Source organism: Dipodomys merriami, unplaced genomic scaffold, assembly GCF_024711535.1.
Source record: "Dipodomys merriami isolate MVZ:Mamm:240054 unplaced genomic scaffold, mDipMer1.0.p SCAF_354, whole genome shotgun sequence".
NCBI classification, from domain to species: domain Eukaryota; kingdom Metazoa; phylum Chordata; class Mammalia; order Rodentia; family Heteromyidae; genus Dipodomys; species Dipodomys merriami.
In genome coordinates, this window is record NW_027205093.1 from 941,620 (window position 1) to 958,647 (window position 17,028).

A 17,028-nucleotide genomic window follows, 5' to 3' on the forward strand; every position below is an offset into this window, starting at 1 on the left:
TCCTTTTCTAAGCTTCTCAGTTCTGGAATCAAACCCATGACCTCAGCACCCCACACAACTGTTCTGCCACTGAGTTAAACTCCCAGTCTTTACCCAAGCAGTACAAAAGTAAGTGCCAGGCCAGATATAGACCTGTGGACCATTGTTTACCAATGCCTGTGCTTTGTGAACATATTAGTTCCTGTTATCTCTACTGCTTAACTTCCTTCCCCACACAGGAAGCTCAGCTTTGTGACAAAGCCTGGGATTTCATTTCTGTAGGGACTGTCATCTTGGGAAAGATTTGTCCTTTAGTGAAACTGAAAAATTCACATTATAAATGCTTAAATGCTTATAAAATATTGGCAACTATAAAATAAAAGTCACTGATAATCACAGTTAATTTCCTCCTCTTTCTCCTCCTCCTCCTCCTCCTCTTCTTCCTCCTCTCTTCCTCTTCCTCTTCTTCCCAGAACAGAGCCTTGAACTCAGGGCCTGGGCACTGACCCTGAGTTTCTTTGTGCTCAAGGATATCTCTCTACCACTTGAGCCACAGTGCCACTTCTGACTTTTTTCATTTTATATGGTACTAAGGAATTGAACCCGGGGCTTCATGCATGCTAGGCAAGCACTCTATCACTAAGCTACATTCTTAGCCCCTTTGTTTTTTTTTTTTTTTTAACTAATAAAGCATTTGTAGAATTAAAAAGTATGTGAAATGTTTTTTTTCTTTTTCAATTGAAAATCCATTGGACATATAGTGTGTGTGTGTGTGTGTGTGTGTGTGTGTGTGTGTGTGTGTGTGTGTGTGTGTGTGTGTGTGTGTGTGTGTGTGTGTGTGTGTGTGTGTGTGTTTATATGTGTATCCGTGCCAGTCCTGGGGGCTTGATCTCAAGGACCTTGTGCTCTTGCTAGGCTTCTGTTCTGCCCAAGAGCCACAGCTCTACTGCTTGCTTTTTGGTGGTTAATTGAAGATAAGAGTCTCATGTACTTTTCCGAGTGGGCTGGCTTCAAACCATGATCCGCAGATTTCAGTCTCCTGAACTAGTGCCCAGCTTGAACCTCTAATTTTGATGACTTCATTCTCTATTATATGTATCCACATTTCCTTAGGCCACTAAAAACACCCCAGATACTAGCTTCAGAATGTCATATTCACCCTGATATTCCAGGGTTTATTAACAAATGTGCAGTTATTTAGATATTTGAGTTGAATCCAAGATCGCGTTATTAAACTGCCTGTTAAACAATACTGTTCAAACATCCTTGTCTATAAATCTTTGCCCTCTGATTTTTTTTTTTTTTTTTTTTTTTTTTTTTGCGTCCGGTCATGGGGCCTGAACTCTGGGCCTGGGTGCTGTTCCTCAGCTCTTCAGCTCAAGGCTAGCACTCTACCACTTGAGCCACAGCGCCACTTCCGGCTTTTTTCTTTTTGCTTATGTGGTGCTGAGGAATCGAACCCAGGGCCTCATGCATGCAAGGCAAGCATTCTACCACTGAGCCACCTTCCCAGCCCCCTGATCTTTTCTTTAGGACATGTATACTGAAGATTTATGGAACCGTTCTGCAACTGACATATCCTAATTGTTTTTGCCTTACTGGATTTTTTTTTCCTGATTATGCAATGTATGAGCTTTCTTTCTTTCTTTCTTTCTTTTTTTTTTGGGTCCAGTTGTGGGGCCTGAACTCTGGGCCTGGGCACTGTCCCTCAGCTCTTCAGCTCAAGGCTAGCGCTCTACCACTTGAGCAACAGTGCCACTTCCGGCTTTTTCCTTTTGCTTATGTGGTGCTGAGGAATCGAACCCAGCGCCTCATGCATGCAAGGCAAGCGCTCTACCACTGAGCCACCGTCCCAGCCCCTGTATGAGCTTTCTTGCGTGATACCACCTTCCTCATCCTGCCAATGGGCCCAGGCAATCATTGATCTGCTTCCTGCTTATTATTACATCTCGAAGGTTCTTTTTCTGACCATACTAAGGCAGATTGCCTCCTTGCTTTCCCAGAATTCCTTGGGGGCATGATGTAGCATTGCCACCCCCATGTTCTTTGTGTTTGCATCTGCCTATCTTATATTTAAACATTCCTCTATTTTTAGTCCTGTTATTTTGTTTGGGGTATATCTTTTGTAGGTTTTTCTTTTTCTGCAATCCTGTCTCTACTGCTTCATAGGGGGTGGAGTATTATTATGTTTATGCTAATGGCACATGTGAGATTTGGGATCATCTTGGTTCATGCTTGGTGGCCTTTAATTTTTTTTTCTTTGTCGGTTGTGGGACTTGAACTTTGGGCCTGGGTGCTGTCCCTCAGCTCTTCAGCTCAGGGCGAGCACTCTACCACTTGAGCCACAGCGCCACTTCCGGTTTTCTGAGTGGCCTACTGGAGATAAGAGTCTCATAGACTTTCCTGCCCGGATTGGCTTTGAACAGAGATCCTCAGATCTCAGCCTCCTGAGTAGCTAGGATTACAGGCATGAGCCACCAGCGCCTGGCCTAATTTTCTTTATTATTCATATTCTCTTATATTATTTATATTATATGCTATTTATTATTTATATATTATTTAGTTTTCTTTATTATTATCATCACTTTGTAATGTCTTTTCCATCCATGATAAAGAAGGTACAAATCCTGATTTAGATTTCTCATGTGTCTGGTTACCTTCTAATTTTTCTGAAATGTGATCAGTTTCCTAGTCAGACAGTTGAAAGCTCTGGGTAGAACTGTCTGTATCCTGTGTAACATGGAGCTGAGACAGAGATGTAGGGCACTGCCTCCTTAAGAGAGACCAAAACCAAGGGTCAGGAAGACAGGCAGAGAGAGGGGTCAGGTGGTAAGGGACAGCGGTCAGGTGGAGAGGGGTCAGTGGGACAAGGAAATCAGAGGGAAGATTCAAAATGGACAGGTGGCAGCTGGAAGAACTTCTCCCTTCCTAGACAACCGGTTTCTTCTGTCCAAAATATAAATCTAGCTCCTCAGGAAACTGAAAGCTGAGGAATGTGGTTCAAAGCCAGCCTAGGCAGGAAAGTCGGTGAGACTTATCTCCAATTAACCACCAAAAAGCCAGAAACAGAGGTGTGGCTCAAGTGATAGAGTGTCAATTTTGCTTGAAAAAGCCAAGTGAGAGTATAAGACTTTTGAGTTCAAGCCCCCAATATTAGCTTGTACACACACACACACGCGCGTGCATACACACACACACACAATATCTGCTTCACAATTGAAAAATCAGCAACAAACCTTACGATATTATGACAACTGTGAAGCCATTACATGGTGATGTGTCTGCATCTTCTACCTGGATGGCTGGGAATATTTTTATCTATTATTTGCCTGGAGATATGAAATAATTGAGCTATTTAAGAAAAAAAAAAAGATCTAGGAGAGCTAGGTGGACAGAGAGATAGGTTAGGAAAGCAAGAGAAAGTCAGAAGGGAACTTGGGGCATTGGAGGAGAGAATTGGAATAAGAGCAGGTACCTTGGAGAGCTCCCTTGGTTAAGCAGCGGGCTCTGAGGGGCAGAAGGGAGCTCAGGCCCCTGGGCCTGCAGTACTGCTAGGGACAGGGTGGGGGTGGGGGTGGGGGGAGAGACAGGTGTTAGAGAATGCTGAAGACAGTCAGAGAAGATGGGTCCCTAGCACCTGGGGTCTGCTGTGTTTCTGAACCCTGAACTAAATTGGGGGGGGGCGGAGTTCCAGGATCATGTTACAAGACAGGAAGTCTTGCCTGAATCCCTAAGACAGTACCACAGACAGCAAGAGTTCTTTGAAGGGAGTTAATGAAAGAAGATAGAAAGAGGGTGTGGGAGAGAAGGAGGAGGAGGAAGAAGAGGAAGAGGAGGAGGAGAAGGAGGAGGAGGGGTTCAGTGAAATTGTGGGTGAGTGAAGGAGAAGAAATAGGAGAGAAAAAGAGAAAAAGGAGAGAGAGAGAATAAGAGTGAGTCAGAGTCAAAAAAATCTTTGCAGCTTTGATGGAAGAATCATACAGGCTCCTGTATTTTAGATTTCCCTTCCCTCCCTTCTCTTTTTTTCTTTCCTATCTTTTTTTTTGGTGGCAGTACTGAAAAGTGAACTCAGCTTACAGTGTGGCAGAATCACACATATACCTCTCCTCTCCTCCTCTTTCCTCCTTTACCCTCCCTTTCTCTCCCCTCCCCTCCCCTCCTTTGTCCTCCCTTCCCCTCCTCTCCCCCTTTTACTTTCCTATCCCCCTCTTTTTTTTTTTTCCAGTTCTGGGGCTTGAACTCAGGGCCTAGACACTGACTATGAGCTTCATTTGCTTACGGGCTAGTACTCTACCTCTTGAGCCACAGTGCCACTTCTGGCTTTTTCTGTTCATGTGGTGGTGAGGAATGGAACCCAGGGCTGTATGCTAGGCAAGCACTCTACAACTAAGCCACATTCCCAGCCCTATCTTTTTTCTTTTTGATGGCAGTACTGAAAATTGAACTCAGATCTCAAGTGTTCTACCACATGAGTGTGACTTGCCCCCCAGGCCAGGCCCCCATCTTCTCTGAGCTAAGTGCAGCCCCCTGTCCCCACACTCCAACACCTGGAGTAGCCCAAGAACAGATGTAATATCCAGTTCTGAGGTGGGGATAGAGGCCCTGGTAGGCCCCATCCTGTCCTGTGGGCACCAGATACTAACTGGGGGCCTGGACTATGTCACAGTAGCTCAGAGGTCCCCTCCAACTTCCTCTCAAGTACTTCACAGGCAGATCCACTCACAGCTGCACCCTGGCTCTTGATCAAGCTCAGGCCAGTGCCAGCCTAGGGTTTCAGCAGAGGCTTCCTTAAGGCAGTGGCATGTAAGCCAGGGCCTGGAGGGCCGGAGGAAGGGAAACTGGGGAAGATAGACAGATGGAGCAGCCAATGAGCAGGCCTAGAGGTGCACAAGGAGGGTGGGGCCTGGGAGCTCCTGAGAAGAGAGCACAATGGTCAGGAGAGGTGGCAGATGGCAGATCCTATAGGCCAAGAGAGACCTGACCAGCCAGTGGCTTTCCCCTTCCTCTCCCTTCCTGTAAGAAATGATTGAACACCTGGTGTCTACTGGGTGCCATCTTGGCACTGTGGATTCTGTCATGAGGGGGATAACACTGTGCTGATCTCACAGAACTACGGGGCTGGCAGAGGAAGGAGCTTCCAACAGGATGTCTGGGGACCAGCTGGGAGCTCCCTCCCTTTTGATGGAGCTATCCTTTATCTACTATGATATTCATTCCTTTTAAAGCAGTCTCAGTGCAAGTCCTTGCCCAGTTTATATGGCCACCATCACTCTCTTAATTCCAGCTACTCTTATCACCTCTAAAGGAAATGCTGGACTCTTTTGCAGTCTCTCTCTGTTCTGCCATCTCTACCACCAGGCACTAGTGACTGCCACTCAGTTCTCTGTCTCTGTGGATTTGCCTACTCTGGAAATTTCATGTAAATGAGATCATATATGGCTTTTCTAGTCTGATTTCTTTTGCAAAGTTCACCAATGTTCTAGCCTGGGTCAGTAATTCGTCTCTGTTTATGGCAGGGTAATATTCCATTGTGTGGAATTTTGTTGGTACGTTCATCAGCTGATAGGGTTATTATGAAGTTTATTTTGTATATGTGTGGACATACCTATTCATTCCTCTTACATATATGTGCCTAGGAATAAAATTGCTGGGTCACATGATAACTTGATATTTGATCTTTGAAGAACTACCAAACTGTTTTCCAAAGCAATGGCATCATTTCATATTGGTACCAGAACTTTCTCCACATCCCCACCAACACGCAGAATCTTCTGACTCTGACTCCTCTTCTTTGTTTTAAAAAAAAATTGTGCTGGTATGGGGGCTTAACTCAGAGTCTTGCACGCTTAGGTAGCCTTTTTGCTCAAGGCTGGCTGCTACGTGATCTACAGTTCCACCTCTAGCTTTTTGTTGATTAATTGGAGATAAGAGAATCTCACAGACTTCCATGCCTGGGCTGGCTTTGAACCATGATCCTCAGATCTCAGCCTCCTGAGTAGTTAGGATTACGAGCATGAATTACTGGTTCCTGGCTGACCCCTCCTCTTATGAGTGGACCCTGGAACACTGCTCTCTGCAGGAGGAAGGAGAGGGGCTGGGCCTGGCATGGGACTTTGAGAGACGCCCACGTCTTCCCGGGCCGTCCTCCGCCCTGCCTGAGTCATTGCCCAGAACCCCAGTGAACTGCCTGGCAGAGGTGCAGCCTGCGCCAGTTACTGGAGACAACCCCGCGAGACTTGACTGCAGCCTGGCTTCCTTGGAGGCAGCTATTTCTGGCTCTTTTCTTCTCTAGGGAAGAGCAGTGGTGGGTGGAAAGGTTGAGATTTCTCAGTGGGATGGTTTTGGAAGGCACTGTGCAGTGAGGTCCCAGGACTGCTGTGACTGGTGGGGGGGGGGGGGTTGGAGAGAGGAAGGGAGAAGGTAGAGGGGGTGGGAGGCTGCTTTCTGTGAGTGCTGGGTCAAGGGCTGGGCCCCCTGAACCCCTTACAGCATCTCCAGGAAGGAAGACAGGGCCAGTGTGGGCGGGATTTTTCATGGGTGGATGGGTGTTTGGGATCAGGATGGGGCGGGTCTGCACTGGAGGAGACACAGCCTGAGGACACGCAGAGGTGGCGCTGGAGCTGGGCTTAGAGAAGCCATACATTTTCTATAGACCCCAGGCCCACAGAGGCCCAGCCTCTGCCCTTCATTTACAAACTGTAGTAACAAGGTTGCTGTGATCACTCTTACGATTCTTGTCTTTGAGGTCATGGAGTGTTCTAGAACACCTAATTTGGTCACAACCTTTCCTTTCACTTTTTTTTTGGCCATCCTTCGGCAACTTCTGTTTGACATCAGGTCAGCAAAGTGGTCAAATGTACAGTCTGTGGAGGCCCCAGGCTCCCATTCCCAGCCCTGGGCCCTCAGACAACTTGTTACACCTGTCCAGGCCTCACTTCCCCATCTGTGAATCGTGCAGTAATCCCAGGTAGTCAGAGAAGAGCAGGGGTTGCTCACTTTCCTGAGTGGTTCCAGAGGATGAGTTGGTGATGTCATGCGTAGTGACTTCAGTGCTACTGTGCTCAACACACAGCCACACTGCATCATACAGAGGACAGCCCAGGCCACTGGACAGAAAGAGTAAGGAGCCAGGACAGGAAGGAGATGATGCCAGCCTAGGGAGAGGACTGTGGGGAGAGGGCTGAAGGCTTCTGTGCTCTGGCTGCACGGAGGAGAAAGACTGAAGGAGGCCATTTGCTAATGTGTCACATGGAAAATGGTCCCCTAGCCTCTAGGGCAAGTAGCGCTGTGGCTAGTGAAGCAGATGCTATGGTAATGTACTAGCTGGGTATGGTGGCCCACACCTTTTATCCCAGCACATGGGCTGCTGAGGCAGGAAGAGCATGAGTTCAAGACCAGCCTGGACTACATAATGAGACTCTGCTTCACCAAAACCCAAAGTAGTAGTAGTAGTAGTAATGATAATGATGATGATTATAATAATAAAAATAACATTAAAAAAAGATGTAACAAATGCAGAAGTACTGTGGGAAGAATGGCTTCGAAAGCACAGTTGGCACTCAAGTCACCTTGAGTTGGTGACAGTTTGCCTGGGATCTGAGGAGGAAAAGGAGTATGTTGGTACAACGCGGGAAAGAAAGAACGTTCCAGGCACAGGCAACAGTGTGTCAAGGCTGAGAGGCTGGGCGCTCAGGTTTTGCTTTGTTTTTGTTTCGGAAGTAAAAGAAGCCAGTGTGGCTGGCGCAGTGAGCTAACCTGGCACTGAACAGGAAAGGAAGGGAGACTGGGTGGGAGCATGCTCAGGGAACATGACCCTCAAGTCACCGGGGCCCATTTCAACCCCTGGAGCAGAGGCAGATAGCCCCGAAGTCCCTGGCAGTGGGAGACCCCTCTGTTTTACTGGTTCGTGTTCCCTTCTGCAGGGCAGAAGGCAGGAGCCACACCTGTGGTTGCCTGAACCTCCCACTTGCTTGAGGTCAGGGGGCTTGCTCTGTGGGACACGTTGGGTCAGATGCAAACCCAAGTCTGTGAGCAGTGAACCTCCCGCCTTCTGCCCTGGGAGGCGGCTGCAGCCTCAGCCTCTCTCTGGCTCACTGCAGCTGGAGATGGAGGGAGCAGATGGCCCGCTGGCCCACGTTCCAGCCAGATTGCCAGGGAGGTGTGGGCAGAGCACCAGGCGGGTGCCAGGAGCAGGATGCTCCAGGGAGAGGGGGCGGGGCCACCTCTTTGCCCTCATGGGATAGGGGGTGGTGCAGGCGGCCCTCTATGGCCTCACAGTGGTCCATCAGCACTGCTGCAGAGAGACCCGCTTCTGTCCGTTGTGACCTGCTCCAGAGCTCTGGAATGATGCATGCGTTCCGTGCAGCATCCAGCCCTTCGGGGAAGGACCCCAGTGGAGCTCAGTGATTGGTTTTTTCTATGCATGTTCCTAATGTAAGTGACACTAGCTTTTAGACACGATTCTACTAAATCCTCACAGCATCCTGACAATGGATGTGCTGGTGGGATCCCCACTGTCTGGTTGAGGACTTGTGGCCCAGACTTGAGGGATAACTTGTGTAAAGCTACGGTGAAACAGACAGTGAGAACCCACGGGTCATTCTGACAAGCTGGTAGCCAAGCCTGGGAGCTGGGAGAAGAGCCAAGGATGGGTAGTCAGCAGAAGTGGGGGGGCACTCCCAGCTCACTGGAGGGCAGGTCCCTCTTGTCTTTGTGCTCCCCAAGCCTAGGCAGCTCTTAGACCTCACACCAGCTTCCTCTATTATCCAAGATGCCCAGAGAGTTGGAAGACAGGGCCTTGGTGTGGCTGAGCGAGTTGCACACTGCACAATTTTAGAGCGCTTCATTGACATCAACTAGGGTGAAAATAATCCCCTGCCCCGGGAATTGTGCAAGGTGGTCATCTTTTAGATGAGACCACCTTGAGAAGGACTTTGGGGACCAAGGGTCTAAAACCCTAGTAAATACATATGGCCCACAGTCTCTGTGATGACTCCACAGCTTTGCCATGGTAGGGTAAAAGCAGTTGTAGGTGAGATGTAAATGGATGAGTGTGGTGGGGTCCAATCAAGTTTTATTTACAGAAATAGACTGCCTGACAGATTTGGTCCACAGGCCAGTTTGTCAATCCCAGTGAAGATCATAGAAGGAATTTAGACCCATGTAGCACCAGGAGAGGGCTTTAAGCTAGGGTAAAGAGAGGCCAATTTACAGTTGACATAGCCCCAACAGATCTGACTGTGCCCCAAACCCCTGACCAAGGCAGAATGTTTCTTCAGCTTTGTTTGTGGTTTATAAGAAGCAACTTGGCCTGGCACTGGTAAACTTCTGATGCTTACCTGGTCTGAAAAGTGGAGACTACTGATTCCCCTCTTCCCTGGCTAGCTCTTGGTTTAGTTCTGGAAGAGCAGAGCCATCACTTGGGCTCAGGACTCAGCATCTGGTGCCACATTTTATTTAACTCTTTATTCAGTGTGTGTGTGTGTGTGTGTGTGTGTGTGTGTGTGTGTGTGTGTGTGTGTGTGTGTGTGTGTGTGTGTGTGCGTGCGTGCATGTTGACCTTTCTGACCCTCTGTCTCCTTTTCTGTATGTGGGGACCCTGATAGATGTGAAAGCAGGAAGGAACATGATTCTGCATGGAGCTGGGAGCACAGGGTAGGCTCCGTCCAAGGACTCCTAATAGCCGAGACCCAGAGCACCACGGCCACACATTGGGGAGTGGGACTTTGCTCCACTGAGCTGGGCCCAAGGCCAGCTCCAGCCTCCCTGCTGGAGCTGGGCAAAGAGAGCTGCTGAGGAGGCCTTGGCTCATGAATATTAAGGGTTTCTTAGAGATGGAGATGACTTGTCCCACTTATTGGGCTGAAAATAACTGCCCGACATCAGGGTAATTACATGGCTTGGGCTCCCACGCAGCACAGAGAGCACCCCAATAATTACTATGCACAAAGACTGCTGTTGGCAGCTGCTATTTGTTTATTTATTTATTTATTTGCTTCTTGGAGAGCCTCCTGGACAGGAAGCCTGGCCGATCAGCCATCCCAGGCAACTCCAGTTTGCCTCATGGGAGCAGAACCTTCTAGAAACCCTTTTCAGATAGTCACAATGTCCATTTCTTCTCTCCCTCAAGCCTCTGTCGGGTTCAGGAGCACCCTCGCCCTCCCGGCCACCCCTCCCCCCCCCATACCCACCCACCCACCCATTGACCCTGGGGCAGAATGTGCCTGGGTTGTCTGAGACTTTGCTGTATTCCTTAGCATAGCCCAAGGCCAAGACCAGTTGCCAGGCGGCTCACAGGCCCTTGGGAGGAACCTGCAGGCCAGAGCTGCCTGCTACAGGCAGGAGTCTCCAGGCTTAGCCCTGGCTAACGCTTCACTGCTCAGAGATGGAGAAACTATGAGCTTGTACTGAGTTAGGAGGCTGCCTATTGGGCAAAGCCCCGGAGGAGACCTTGAAGATGAACTCTCTATCATGCTTTAGGAATAGAGTTACCAACACCAGACTATGGTCTTACCTGCTTAGGGCTTAGAATCTAATGTCAGACCCAAGGTTGCAGTGTTCATTGTGATAAGGCTATGAAATGTACAATAGGAGCGTTAGGTGTGTGTGATGGGGGGAGATTGGGGAGTTTGAGCTGAGTCCTAAAGGATGAGGAGTGAGGCTGGTGTGTGTGTGTGTGTGTGTGTGTGTGTGTATGTGTGTGCACGTGATGGTGGATTGGTGGGTGAATGGGTGACTGAATCTTCCAGTCAGTGGGTTCAGGCTTATGCAGAGGTTCAGAGGTCAGAGGAAGTATGTAACTAGCGAACAAATAATGATTACAGGAAATGTTTGGAGTATAAGAAATGAAACTAGAGTTGGGTGTCAGTTGTTCACACTCATAATCCTAGTCACTCAGGAACCTGAGACCTGAGGATTGTGGTTCAAAGCCAGCCTGGGCAGGAAAGTCCTTGAGACTCTTATCTCCAATTAATCATCTGAAAACTAGAAGTGGCGCTGTGGCTTAAAGTGGTAGAGCACTAGCCTAGAGCAAAAAGGGGACAGTACTCAGGCCCTGAGTTCAAGCCCCATGACAGACCAGAAAAAACAAAAAGAGGAGAAAAATTGAAACCAGGGCAGGGGGATAGGATTAGTGCATATATTTTGGCGTATTGTGCATTGAGCAGCTCCAGAGGGTGCAAGTCTTCCAAATCATGATGCCAGCGGTGTACCTGCCTCTTCGAATTGTTCTGGATGGTGGTCTACAGATCACTAGTGCAGGGACCTACCATGCATGACCTCGAATGTCATAGGAAGCAATGTGGCCATTGTTTCTTGGGCAATGGGGAGTTAGGGCCGGCTTTTGCCATTTGTGCTGCGGTTCATTTCCATTTATGACTCCTGAAAAGAGCACTGAGCAATAGAACTCTGTGTGTGTGCGCGCGTGTGTGCCTGTACACCAGTCCTGGGGCTTGAACATTGAGCTTGGACATTTCCCTGAGCTTTTTTGCTCAAGGCTAGTGCTCTACTGTTTGAGTCACAGCTCCACTTCTGCTCTTCTTTTTGATGGTTAATTGGAGATAAGAGTCTCATGGACTTTCCTGCCCTGGTTAGCTTTGAACAGTGATCCCCAGATCTCAGCCTTCTGTGTAGCTAGGATTATAGGCGCGAGTCATCAGTGCCTGTCTTCCAGTAGAACTTTTTAAGAAGTTAGCAATGTCTCGATGTGCTTGTGGCATTAAGCATAGAGCAACCGAAACACTTGCATGTTTGTGAATTAAATTTTAAGTCATCTCAATAGCTAGACTCAGCTCACGGGTCTGTGTGAGCATGCAGAGAAGAGGCTCTCTGACTAGACAAAGTCCTGTCACCTCATTCTCAGCAAGTCTTCTGAAGACCTCACCTTGCTATGTGGAGGCCTCAACCCGTCCCTCACATGGGGCCTCTGCGTGCTGGGGCTGGCGTGCAACTGGGCTGTGGTCTGGGAGTTGGGAGATTGAGTTGAGGGGCTGCCCCCATCCCCACTACTCCTGAGGCCTTGTGGGCTCTCCCCCCTTTCCTGTCAGAGTCAATGACTGGTGATTGCCCTTAAGAATGAATGATGCTCTCCCCCTAGCTTGTCCCTTACAGCGGGGGCACACGGAGGAGGCCATGTCCAACCGCACTGGCCATCATGGTCACCGTGGGCTCCAGTGGATCCCTCCATGAACTACAGAGTGGGAGACTGCCCAGATCTGGGCCTTCTAAAGCTGGGGTCAGAGCCAGGAGGTCTTAGCTGGCCTGTGGGATCATGGGACTTGCGCTTCAGGTGACAGCTGGGGCCAATATGGTGTATGCGGGTGGAGGAAGATGACCATGGGAAGGGGACAGGCCAACTGCTGAGATCAGTGCCTGACATACAGGAAGACTTGACAGCCACCACCTCATGCTAGTCTGGCCCAAGATAAGACAAGCCAAAACCCTTCTGTGCCCTCAGTTTTCTCATCTGGACAACGGGGAGGGTGTTCCTACCTCATCGGCCTGGGCCCCTGGCACATGCCTTCCCTGTGTGTGAAGGGATCCTCACTCTGTCCCTCCTGTTACAGTCCGCTACTTCCTGAAGAATAAAGTCAGCCCTGATTTGTGCAATGAAGATGGACTCACAGCCCTTCACCAGGTAAGCCATGCTTGCTGGGGTCCCCGTGTTCCCTGCTTTGATGGGGAGCCCTCCCTTCTCCCTGTACTGTCCTGCCCTGCTTCTCAGGGAAGAGGGAGAGAGGGACAGAGAATGGCTCTTGTCTGCCTTGGGGACGTGTGTGTGTGTGTGTGTGTGTGTGTGTGTGTGTGTGTGTGTGTGTGTGTGTGTGTGAGAGAGAGAGAGAGAGAGAGAGAGAGAGAGAGAGAGAGAGAGAGAGAGAGAGAGAGATGCTCACACATGTACAGGACAGGCCCAGGGGACAGGAGGTCTTTGTGCCTGTCATCTCCACTGCCCAGTTGACAAAGATCATTCCCACTCACCAGGATATCCGCTGTGCTGGAGATGTAGGTGATTGACAGATGTTGGCTGTGGTCACAGGGCCAAGTGTTTGGCCATGACCCCTATGCACCATGATGACACTTCCACTTCCCCAGTGAGCATGGCGGTAGCCCGCCTTGCCTGGGATGAGGCTGTGTGGGATGTCATGTTTCTCTCTCCTCTGCAGCCTCCTAACCCACCCCAGGACATAGCCTTGCTCCCTGAGATTAATCAACACGTTCTTGTCCTAATGCTACTCTCCAAGACCCTGTGAAGCCTGGTCCCTGCCCAGCGCTCTGAGTCCCTGCCTCTAATCCCACCCTGGCCTAGAGGAGGTCTTTAACATGCGCGTGGTGAATTCCTGATCAACACACTGGAGCACTTCTGTGCCCTGGCCAGGTCTGCAGGTAGATTGGTTAGGGGGAGGCCAGGTAATTGGAACCCTGCTCAGGAGAAGAATGGACAGACTGGCCATTGTGACTACCCATATGTGTGTGTGTGTCTGTGTCTGTCTGTCTGTCTGTCAATCTGTCTATTTCTGTCTCTGTGTCTGTCTGTCCTAACTTTCAGCTCCATGATTCTAGGCTACTTGGGGCTGCACCAGAGGCAGGGAGGGTGGGCAGTGGAAACCCAAATGTTAACTCCCCAGGCCAGCTAGGGTCCTGAAGCCAGGGCCGTGGTGATTCAGTGAAGCCTGGAGCTGCCACTCCCTGGCTGGTGACCTTGGACAAGTTCCTTAGGCTCTCTGGGCATCAGTGACCTCCTCTGTGACAAGCTCTGGCCTCAGAGCTCCACAGAGTGTGGCTAAGGTGATGGAAGCTGACTTTGGAATTAATCACAGTGAATTTAGATTACGAGTGGGTGGGCCCTGGCAGAGCGGGGTGGCACCGGGGGCTCTTGCCAGTACACGGCGGCTGCAGAGCTCCAGGCCAACCTGGGGTTGCCATCTGGGCCTTGGTGAACAACCTTCAGTCGCCTCACTTTGGCTTGGAGTTCCTCCCATCCCCACATTATGCTTCCGCTTCTTATTTACTGGTCACATGGCTTCCCCCAAGCCCATTGCTCTTCCAGTGGGTTCCCGGTACCCACTCATAGGCAGGGAGGTGAGAACTGATTTGGTCCTGAGTTTCGTTATCTTTAGTCCCACCTCCACCATGATACTCACCTTGGGCCCTATTTTGCCATCGCTCTCCTTCCACTGGCCTGCATTCATTCATTCATTCATTCATTCATGCATTCAACCAATCTTTATTAAATATCTACTCTGTGGTAGGCACTCTTGCCGGGACAGGATCCCAGGAGTGAATTAGGCTGCTTCTCTGCTCTCAGAGTTGGTGGTTTGATGGGACCCCCAGCTCAGAAATAGCAGGAGTAAGGCAATGCAGAGGAGAGATGAGGAGATGAGCTCAGGCTGGGGACAGATAACGTGTCTCAAAGGAAAACTAAGAGCTGGACAGTGGTTCACACCTATAATACTAGCTACTCAGGAGGCTGAGATCTGCGAATCATGGTTTGAAGCCAGCATGGGCAGAAAAAGTCCATGAGAGTCTTAACCTCCAATAAGCTACTCAGAAAAAGCTGGAAATGGTGCTGTGGCTCAAGTGGTAGAGCACTGACCTTGAGCACAAAGAGGCTCAAGGACAGTGCCCAGTCCCAGAATTCAAGCCCTAGAACCGGCACAAAAAAAAGGGGGGGGGGAGCAGGGCAGGAAGAAAGGTTTCCAAGAAGACATCAGCGCTGAAGGATGAGTAAGAGTTTGCCAGACAGGAAAGGAAGAGAATGTGAAGCCTGGGAAGAGTGAACAGGAACTTGGCTTTTCAAGTTGGGAGTCTGAGGGGTTGATTCTGACATAATTCAAGTTCAGGAAGCCTTAGGGAGAAGGCAGGAGACAATTGGGAAAATTGACAATAGGACCTTTGGTTTTTTGTTTTTTGTTTTGTTGTTGTTTTAGTTGTGAGGCTTGAACTCTGGGCCTGGGCACTGTCACTCAGCTCTTCAGCTCAAGGCTAGTGCTCTACCACTTGGGCCACAGTGCCACATCTGGTTTTCTGGTGGTTTATTGGAGATCAGAGTCTCACAGACTTTCCTGCCCAGGCTGGCTTTGAATCGTGATCCTCAGATCTCAGCCTCCTGAGTAGCTAGGATTACAGGTGTGAGCCACCGGCGCCTTTGGTTTAATGCAACTCTATGGATGGATTTGTTTGTTTGTTTTTGTACTCTCATTTTTTTTTTTTTTGAGACAGGACTTCCCTATGTAGTCCCCAGCTGGCTTCAAACTCTGATCTTCCTGAGAGCTTGCAGGCCCAGCTGTCTATAGGCGCGTTTAAACCTTTGTTTAAACCTCTGTTTCTCATGGTGTGTGACCTGGTGCATCTGTCCTTTCTGAGCGAGGAGCATTGAGAAGGCTTGCTTGGAGGATTAAATGTGGCCATAAATGGCTGAAGCCTAGCCAGGTACTTGACTGAACTAAATCCTCAAGAAGCATAGGTTATTGTTGTTGTTGTTGATATAATCACCTTGTCGTCAGAGCTGTGATGGTTGTTTTGAGTGTCACTACTATTCCTGTACAGAGGAGACTGGGAGCTTGTGGAGCTCCCCAGGCCTGGCAGAGAAGTGTGGGTTTGCTTTTCTTGGCAACGGGGAGTCTTCCAAGGTTTGCAAACTGACAGCGACATGGTGAGAGGAACAAGAAGCTCCCTCTGGTTGAGGGGAGTGGGAGGGAGGCAGGGAGACCTGATGAAGCTCACCCAGGGCGGTGGGAAGGGGACAACAACTGGGGAGACAAAATGGAGGGCCATTTCCTACCATGTCCCACCCTGCGCAACGCATCACAAACTGCTCCTTATGTGCACCCCTGCATTCCACCCGCAGAGGCCTGGAATAGGAACACTTCAATCCCTGGGATGGGGCTCACAAGATGCAGTTCTGGGTATACTACTGTATACCTTCACCCCCTCAACTTGTGCTTTCTGCAGTTCCTAAGGGTGGAATCTCAGGGCTTCCTGTCCCCTGACCCCCATTACAGCTCAGGGACTGCCCACAGCTGCCTCACACGGTGTCTTTGGTGCCCCCTGCTGACTGTGCCAGGACACTGCATGGTTCTCCTGCCCATCTAAGTCCCATCACCAGGCCCCTGTCCAGAGACCCAGCCATCCCCCAGACAGGCTGCTTGGAAAGAACCTGGGTCTCTGGTATCATCTATACCAACAGCTGTTCCTTTCAAACGTGTCCTTCCGGCACTGAGTCCTGGCTCCCTGGGGCTGGCCTGGGTGTTGTACTGTGGGTCCCTTCCTACTTCACCCACTTGGGGTCTCGGGTTCCCACAGGTGCCTCTGCTCTTGTTTCTGGGCTCCTGTCTCATCTCCTGTCCCTACTGTCACTTCTGTAAGCCAGGCCACCATCATCTCTTAACCGGGTGACTTCAACACAACATCTCACTGTCTCCTCTCAGTGTGGGTGTATACACACACACACACACACACACACACACACACACACACACGTGCACACACACAGTCTGTTCTCCACATGGAGTGACTTTCTTAAAAAACAAGTCGGACTGCACAACTCTCCTGAGCTCAGGTCTCCTCCCTTGTGCTGTCCCGCTAACTGGCTTCTCCAGCTGTCACCTGGAGGGAAGACTCTCCACTCTGCAGGCTGCAAAGTGCTCCCTGAGCCCCTCCTCTGCCCTCACCGCTCCCTGATAGCCCCAGTTGAGCCCCCTCTGTCCCCTTGGGGGACTTTTCACTGTCCAAGGAGTTTGGGGTCTCTTGGAGCCTGTGTTCTCTTCGGGGAGCTGAGGCTTCCTGACACTCATGCCATAGCACAAACTCACTGTCTCCCAGCAGGCACTGTGTCAGGACTCCCCCCCTCCATCCCCCCCCATCCCCGAATCTGCCTGTTGGATTCTTGGGGTTGGGAGGAATTGTGCTTGTTTGGGGATTCTTGAGATCTGAAGTTTGTAAGTCAGAGGTTTCATACTGTGATCCAGGGACACACTTTGGGGGACGCAGCTCCACACGAGGGTGAAAGATACTGCCTGAACATGGTGATAACTAAGTCAGCATCTAGGGTCT

At 49.9% G+C, this 17,028-nt stretch overlaps 1 protein-coding gene across 4 annotated transcripts in view; it reads left to right on the forward strand.

Moving 5' to 3' along the window:
• Ppp1r16b (protein phosphatase 1 regulatory subunit 16B) overlaps positions 1-17,028 on the forward strand; it is a 97,783-nt gene that overhangs the window by 61,627 nt on the left and 19,128 nt on the right. For all 4 annotated transcript variants that reach the window (XM_069988347.1, XM_069988349.1, XM_069988348.1 and 1 more), the window contains one exon: positions 12,543-12,613. In XM_069988347.1, the coding sequence (XP_069844448.1) occupies positions 12,543-12,613 (71 nt within the window). The remainder of the gene's footprint in view (positions 1-12,542; positions 12,614-17,028) is intronic.